Source organism: Pan paniscus, chromosome 8, assembly GCF_029289425.2.
Source record: "Pan paniscus chromosome 8, NHGRI_mPanPan1-v2.0_pri, whole genome shotgun sequence".
In the NCBI taxonomy this organism is placed as follows: Eukaryota; Metazoa; Chordata; class Mammalia; order Primates; family Hominidae; genus Pan; species Pan paniscus.
This window is the reverse complement of record NC_073257.2, coordinates 109,475,894-109,483,811: the sequence shown is the minus strand read 5'-3', so window position 1 is coordinate 109,483,811 and position 7,918 is coordinate 109,475,894. Positions and strand designations below refer to the sequence as shown.

The following is a 7,918-nucleotide window of genomic DNA, read 5'->3' as shown; positions in this document are numbered from 1 at the left end:
GCATGCATTCCCCTAGGAAGCATAAGGAACCGGTTCCTTTTCCTTTCTGGTTCCCTTGCTGGGAAGCTGACACAAACCTCTGACACACGATCTAAATCTGTCAGAGATTTTGCTTTAACATCACGATGGCTACAGCGTCTCCAGGGGCCGGAAGTTAGCCCCTCTTGCTGCAGGAGCAGACCACCTTCCTGAGGTGCTGTCTTCGCCTTGCAAGCACTTTCACATCTGTCTTCCTGCTTAATCCTCCCAGCAACTGATGGAGGAGGCAGGGCAGGCAGCATGGCTCTGCTTTAAAGAAAAGCAAAGAGGGTTCAGAGGTTAAGTGGCTTTTCCTGAGGACTCATGAGGACACCAGGGGAGCTGGGATCAGGGCCCAGAAGACTGGCAGTTCCAGGCTCACTCTGCTGGAGATTGCATGCCCAGAGCAGCTGGGGAGGCCAGGCATCCACCTGTTCCCATACCAGAACAGCTCCAGGGGCCCCACAGAGCTGCAGGAGAATTCAGTCAAATGCCAGGCAAGCGAGAAGGAGCAAAAGGCTTTATTGATAAATATGCAGATATGTCTGTCCACAGGGACCTGCTGTGGAGGCCATGACCAGGCTGCAGACCTCCCACTGCCTGGGTTACAGCCAGGACATGGCCCTGTGCAGACCCTGCCACGACAGCCCAGCCGTCCACCACCCGCCTCATCTCTGCCAATTGTGCTGGGGGCAGGGAGAGGCAGAGGCCCGCCTCAGGCTTCCCAAGCCCTGGGGCTCACGGGTGGTTCCCTCCCTTCCAAGGGAGTGGCACTGTGCCCAGGGGAGAGCCAGGGGATGGGGGCAGAGGAGGGAGACAGCAGCTGCTTCAGACCCTGAGCAGAAAACCAGAGTGAGCACAGCTGGCAGCACCAGATGACAGATCTGGGCTCCAGGGGCCTCCTGGTTGGCCCTCGTGGCTCGAACCTGCTTCGGGAGAGAGGCAGGGTGAGGGCCCCGTTCGCCTTTTCTCTGACAAGGTTGCAAGGCCCGTGTGTGGCTGCCTGCTCCCTGGGTACCGGGAACTGGTGGCGCGTAGTGCCCTGAAAGGCAGGGTCCCTTCACGGCTCACCCACCAGCCACACCGAGGGGAGGGCCCCTGAAGAAAATGACAGCACTGGAAGGCCGCAGCAGGGTGGGGGCCTAGTGCTCCAGGCGGGGCCTCTTCCCAGGGGTCCGTGGGCCCATCAGTCCTGGGGTGGTGGGGGCTGGTTGATGATGACCTGGATGACAAAATCTTTCTGGATCTTGGTCTCCTGGAGACGTGTGCGGTCTGTGAGCAGCTTCCCGGAGAAGAACCACCGCTGCCACGATGGCTCGATGCCCTCCTGGGCGTGCAGCTGCCTCTTGAGCTGCCCCACTGTGTCGGGCAGGCTGGCGCTGAGCCTCACGTCCTTGCCAGTGGACAGGCGCACCTTCAGCGGGAACTCACGGCGCACGCTGGGTGGAGGCTCGGGGGGCTCCAGGCTCTCCTCCTCCGTGTGCTCCAGCAGCAGGTTCACCGGCGGTGACAGGCAGTAGATGGGCAGCTGGTAGCGATTGCCCAGCTCATCGTAGCATTCACAGAGGGTGCCTGTGGGAGAGGCAGGGCTGTCAGAGTCAGCTTGGGGATCCACTATCATGGATTAAATGTTTGGGTCCCCCCAAATTCATATGGTGAAACTCTAACCTCCAATGTGACTGTATTTGGACATGGGGCCTATACAGAAATAAATAAAGTTAAATGAGGTCATAGCGTGGGGCCCTGACCTTCTGACCCCTTGATGGGAAAGATGGTTCTTTTTTTTTTTTTTTTTCTTTTGAGACAAGATCTCCCTCTGTTGCCTAGGCTAGTCTCGAACTCCTGGGCTCATGCAATCCTACCACCTCAGCCTCCCGAGCAGCTGAGACTACAGGTGTGCTCCACTGCCCTGGCTTACAGTTCTTGTAGAGACACTAGAGCACTATCTCACTCTTCACTCGCCCCCCATGTGAGGACACAGCAAGAAGACAGACACCTGCAAGCCAGCAACAGAGTCCTCACCAAAACCTGAACCGGCCAGCACCATGATGCCGGATTTCCCAGCCTCCAGAACTGTGGAAAATAAATGTCTCTTGATTAAGTCACCCAGCATGTGGTATTTTGTTACAGGAGCCTGAGCAGACTAATACACCTGCCATGGCCACCCCACAGTCAGATCTCCCTAGGACAGCCTGATGACCAGGTGTACAGGGCTGGAGTCAGGAAGACCTGAGCTGGCATCCCAGCTCCACCAGGTACTGGCTTGTTCATCCTGGCATATTATTTTTCACTTCTTCACATGTGCCAGGTGCTGGGGTTACAGGGATGAATGAAATAGCACAGCTCTGCTCTCCATGGGCCTTAGTGTCCTTACTGGCAAAACGTAATGCATGGAGAAATATGGTTATTGTCTCTTGAGCACCTACTAAGTGCTGGGACTGGACTAAATGATGTTATGTGTATCTTACTGAATCCTAATAATCATCTCCCCTTTACAGTCGTAAGGCAGTCAGGCTCTAAATTCGAGAAGCTCCTTGCTAAAGCCAAGACAGTTAGGAAAGGGAAACATTCAGATTGAAACCCAGGTCTGTGGCCAGGCGCAGTGGCTCACGCCTGTAATCCCAGCACTTCGGGAGGCCAAGGTGGGCAGATCACCTGCGGTTGGAAGTTTGAGACCAGCCTGACCAACATGGAGAAACCCTGTCTCTACTAAAAATACAAAATTAGCTGGGCGTGATGGCGCATGCCTGTAATCCCAGCTACTCAGGAGGCTGAGACAGGAGAATCACTTGAACCCAGGCGGCGCAGGTTGCGGTGAGCCGAGATCGCACCATTGCATTCCAGCCTGGGCAACAAGAGCGAAACTCTGTCTCAAAAAAAAAGAAACTCAAGTCTGTGATTCTAGGGCTCCACTGTCACCCTCTGCTTTACATGGCCCCATAAGACTGCTATGAACTTACGTGAGCTAATGCAGTGGAAGTTTCTAGTTCAGTGTCCAGCACATAATAACCCAATAAAAGGTCAGTGCCTTTGGGAGGCTGAGGCCAGTGGATCACTGGAGCTTAGGAGTTTGAGACCAGCCTGGCCAACATGGTGAAACCCCGTCTCTACTAAAAATACAAAAATTAGCCAGGCATGGTGGCACATGCCTGTAATCCCAGCTACTCAGGAGGCTGAGGCAGGAGAATTGCTTGAACTCAGGAGGTGAAGGATGCAGTGAGCCGAGATCCCACCACTGAGCCCCAGCCTAGGCAACAGAGCAAGTAAGACTCCATCTCAAAAAAAATAATAAAATAAAAAGGTCGGTGCCTTGGATGTTCTGGGGTCCCAAAGTGCATTTGTGACACTGCTTTGCAGGTTTGTTGTCTTTCTGTCATGTCATTAGGCAAGCATATACTGTGTCTCTTTTTCTTTGTGTACCCACTCCTGGTCCATGCTCAGTAAGGGGTGCTTGAATGAATGAATACGTGAGTAACCACCTGCCCCACCGCTCCACACTCCTCAACACCCTCAAACTGTGCTGGTGACCCCCTAACTCCAGCGGGGATAAAGCCCTGGCCCTGCCCACTTACCATGAGGCAGGGTGATGCTGGCTCCATCCAGGATGGCCTGGGCCAGCTCGTGGTCGTTGGCTTCAGCAGCATAGGCGGCAGCCTTGAGGGCATCCCAGATCTCCTTGCGGCCCTCGAAGGCAGGCGCTGTGTCCCAGAACTCATCCCGTTTGCTCCGCAGCTGCCCGTCAGTCATGGGGTAGTCGCTCTTCCACTTGAGCCGCTCTTTCTTCAGGGGCTCATTGCGTCCTGGGCAGGACAGAAGGAGGCTCAGCATCTCTAAAGCCACTTGAGCTGCAACCTGCCCTCCCCCTCCCCTCCCCTCCCCAGGCCAGACCCTGAAACCCTGCTGCACTGGCTACTAAGTATTCAGGTCTCTGAAGCCCTTCCTAAATAGCAGGGAAGAGTCAGAAAACTTCACAAAACCAACCTAGGGACATAAAATAATTGTGTCAGCAAAGCATATGCTACCATTGTTTTTGTTTTTTGTTTTTGAGACGGAGTTTCACTCTTGTTGCCCAGGCTGGAGTGCAATGGCATGACCTCAGCTCACTGCAACCTCCGCCTCCCAGGTTCAAGCGATTCTCCTGCCTCAGTCTCCCGAGTAGCTGGGATTACAGGCGCCCACCACCACGCCTGATTAATTTTTGTATTTTTAGTAGAGATGGGGTTTCACCATGTTAGTCAGGCTGGTCTCAAACTCCTGACCTCGTGATCCACCCGCCTCAGCCTCCCGAAGTACTGGGATTACACGCATGAGCCACCGCACCCTTCCCACATGATGTGGGGCAGGGCGCGGTGGCTCACGCCTGTAATTCCAGCACTTTGGGAGGCAGTAGGATCGCTTGAGCCCGGCAGTTCTAGACCACCCAGGGCAACATGGTAAAACCCTGTTTCTACAAAAAAATTTTAAAAGTTAGCCAGGCATGACGGCACACTCCTGTAGTTCCAGCTACTTGGGAGGCTGAGATGGGAGAATCACTTGAGCCTGGGAGGTTGAGGCTGCAGTGAGCTGTGATCATGCCACTGCACTCCATCCTGGGCAACACAGCGAAACCATGTCTCAAAAAAAAAAATTATTAACAATTTTAACATCTTGTTACTAATGTCCCACTTAAAAAAAGGATTTTTAAAGCAATCATGACCAACAAACTCCCCAAAAAATTCCTGCAGCATCTGACAAAGAAAACAATTCTGTCAAATGTCATTTTTCTTGTTACCCAGCTCCAAGTGACCTCCAAGACAACTCCAAACCACAGCCAAGACTGAGGGCAGAGGTATCTCTCAAAGGCTTTTGGAGGCTCAGTCATCTCAAAACTAAAGGCAGAGTGAGCCACAGGAGTGAGATGTGAAGCACTCTGCTTCCACTATAACTCAGGTCCTACAGTGAGTGGAAGAACTGAGGCTGGGGGCCACCACCAGGCTGCTCCCACTGGCTGGGGCAAAAGGAAGCAAGGAAGAGAATTGCAGGCAGCGATCTCTGCTGAGAAAGAACCCCAGGCAAGCCTTTATTTATATACATGATCCCATTTCATTCTTGCAGTAGCCTTAGGCAGTAGGTATTATTATTGCTATTTCACAGGTGATACGACAGATTTAGAGAGATTAAATGACTTGCCCCAGGTCACATAGTAAGTGAGTGAGGGTTCCACCTCAGGTCTGACTAAATCCTGTAGTTCACCATCTGAATTCACAGTTACCTGTAGGGGCAGAAAACTCTAAAGCCAAATATTTAATTTAAAGTGTTCCTGGGGTGGTGAGGTGGCAGAAGGAAAGGCAAACCCTCTTTGGAGGAAAACAACTTCAAACCAGGCCTCAAAGAATTCCCAAGATAAAGTTCCAAGAAAAATAAATAAGGTAATAGTTTTTTTTAAAAAAAAATCTCAATATGCAAGGAAACAAGGCAGTACGAGCTTTACTGGCAAAAACAGCAGACAAAAGAATCAGATTTGCAAAGACTTTGGATAGATTATGAAATACTGAGTTAAGGGATGAGGGCCTTAAAAATATGAATAAGAGATTATAAACAATGACCAAGGAGATTTTTTAAAAATGTTTAATTTTTGTGGGTACATAGTAGGTATAACCAAGAAGATCTTAAAAGAACCATATAGAACTTCTAAAAATTAAAAATACAGGCCGGGCCCAGTGGCTCACACCTGTAGTTCCAGCACTTTGGGAGGTCAAGGCAGATGGATCACTTGAGCCCAGGAATTCGAGACCAGCCTGGGCAATACGGCAAAAACCTGTCTCTACAAAAAATACAAAAAATTAGTCGGGCATGGTGGCATGCAGCTGTAGTCCCAGTTACTTAGGAGGCTGAGGTGGGAGGATCACCTGAGCCCAGAAAGGTTGAGGCTGCAGTGAGCCATGATCATGCCACTGCACTCCAAATCCAGCCTGGGTGACAAAGCGAGATCCTGTCTCAAAAAAAATAAAAAGAAAATAAAAATAAAGAAAAATACAATATAATTGAGATTCGGATGTCTTTTTTCTTTTCGAGAGACAAGGTCACTCTGTCGCCCAGTCTGGAGTGCGGTGGTGTGATCATAGCTCACTGCAGCCTCAAACTCCTGGGCTCAAGGTATTCTCCCCCAGCAGCCTCCCAAGCAGCTGGGACTATATAGGTGACACTATGCCCTGCTAGGTCTAAAATTTTGAACTGAATTTCCAGAAGTATACAATAGGGAAAATGGGAATGAAGCAACATTCAAAGAAATCATGGAGATGTCCACTCCCCCTAAACTGATCTATAAATGTAATACAATTCCAATATAATTCCTGTCAGTTTTTTCCCAAGGAACCTGGCAAACTGATTCTAAATTTTATATAGAAGAACAAAGATGCTCCTAGAAAAGAATCAGGTGGGAGAAGTTGTGCTGCCATGATCAGCATTAATTATAAAGCTACAGTTGGCACAGTACTGGAACAGGGACAGACTGTTGGACAAAAAAAGCCAAACCCCGTAAAATATTTGAAGAGATTTATTCTGAGCCAAATGTGATGGCCATGACTTGTGATGCAGTCTCAAGAGGTTCTGAGAACATGTGCCCAAGGTAGTTGGATTACAGCTTGGTTTTATATGTTTTAGGGAGATTTAAGACATCAATCATTACATGTGAGATATACATTGGTTTGTGTGGAAAGGAGCGACAACTTGAAGGGGCAGGGACTTAAAGGTCATAGGTGGATTTAAAGATGTTCTGGTTGGCAATTGGTTGAAAGAGTTATTATCTTAAGTCCTCGAATCAACAGAAAGGAATGGCTGGGTTAAGATAAGGAGTTGTGGGCTGGGGGTGGTGGCTCATGCCTGTAATCCCAACACTTTGGGAGGCCAAGGTGGGCAGATCACCTGAGGTCAGGAGTTCGAGACCAGCCGGGCCAACATTGTGAAATCCCATCTCTACTAAAAATACAAAAATTAGCTGGGCGTGGCAGCAGGCACCTGTAATCCCAGCTACTCAGGAGGCTGAGGCAGGAGAATCACTTGAACTTGGGAGGCCGAGGTTGCAGTGAGCTGAGATCGTGCCACTGCCCTCCAGCCTGGGTAACAAACAGTGAAACTCCATTTCAAAAAAATAATAATAATAAGGAGTTGTGGAGACCAAGGTTCTTATTATGTAGATGAAATTTCACAGATGGCCGCCCTTAGAGGCAATAGATGGCAAATGTTTCCTATTCAGACCTTTAACAGGTGCTAGATTTTTAGCTAATCTCTTCAGGATCAGAAAAACACCTGGAAAGGGAACGGGATTCTGTAAAGAAAATGTAAACTTCCCCCATAAGAGACAGTTTTGCAGGGCCATTTCAAAATATGTCACAGTTCATTTGAAGGTACAGTCCATTTGAACTTTTATATGGACGCACTTTCTTGCTCGGCCCCAACCTTGTCCCAGACACCAGCCCTCTAGGCGACTATCTTCCAGTCCTCCAGCAGGCTAGACAGGAAACTCGCCAGGCTGCTAATCTTCTCTTGCCTACTTCAGATTCCCAGCCATATGAAGACACCCTAGCTGGACGATCAGTTCTTGTTAAGAATCTAACCCCTCAAACTCTACAACCTCAATGGACCGGACCCTAATTAGTCATCTATAGTACCCCAACTGCCATCCGCCTGCAGGACCCTCCCCATTGGGTTCACCGTTCCAGAATAAAGCTGTGTCCGTCGGACAGCCAGCCTGATCTCTCCTCTTCCTCCTGGAAGTCACAAGTACTCACCCCTTCTTCCCTTAAACTCACCTGCATTCCTAAAGGATAACAGTAATCCTTATAAGCCTAATACATCCTTTCACTTTTATTAGGTCTATTCTTCCTTACCCTATCTTTACAACAGGCTTTATTCAGTCACC

General features: G+C 49.7%; 1 protein-coding gene across 1 annotated transcript in view; it reads right to left on the bottom strand.

The window, feature by feature from the left end:
• Positions 1-521: 521 nt before the first annotated feature.
• UBTD1 (ubiquitin domain containing 1) overlaps positions 522-7,918 on the bottom strand; it is a 70,365-nt gene continuing 62,968 nt past the window's right edge. Inside the window, exons 2-3 of the mRNA XM_008950750.4 lie at positions 3,591-3,818; positions 522-1,590 (exon numbers count right to left, since the gene is read on the bottom strand). Coding sequence (XP_008948998.2) covers positions 1,205-1,590; positions 3,591-3,818 — 614 coding nt within the window. The 3' untranslated portion in view covers positions 522-1,204. The remainder of the gene's footprint in view (positions 1,591-3,590; positions 3,819-7,918) is intronic.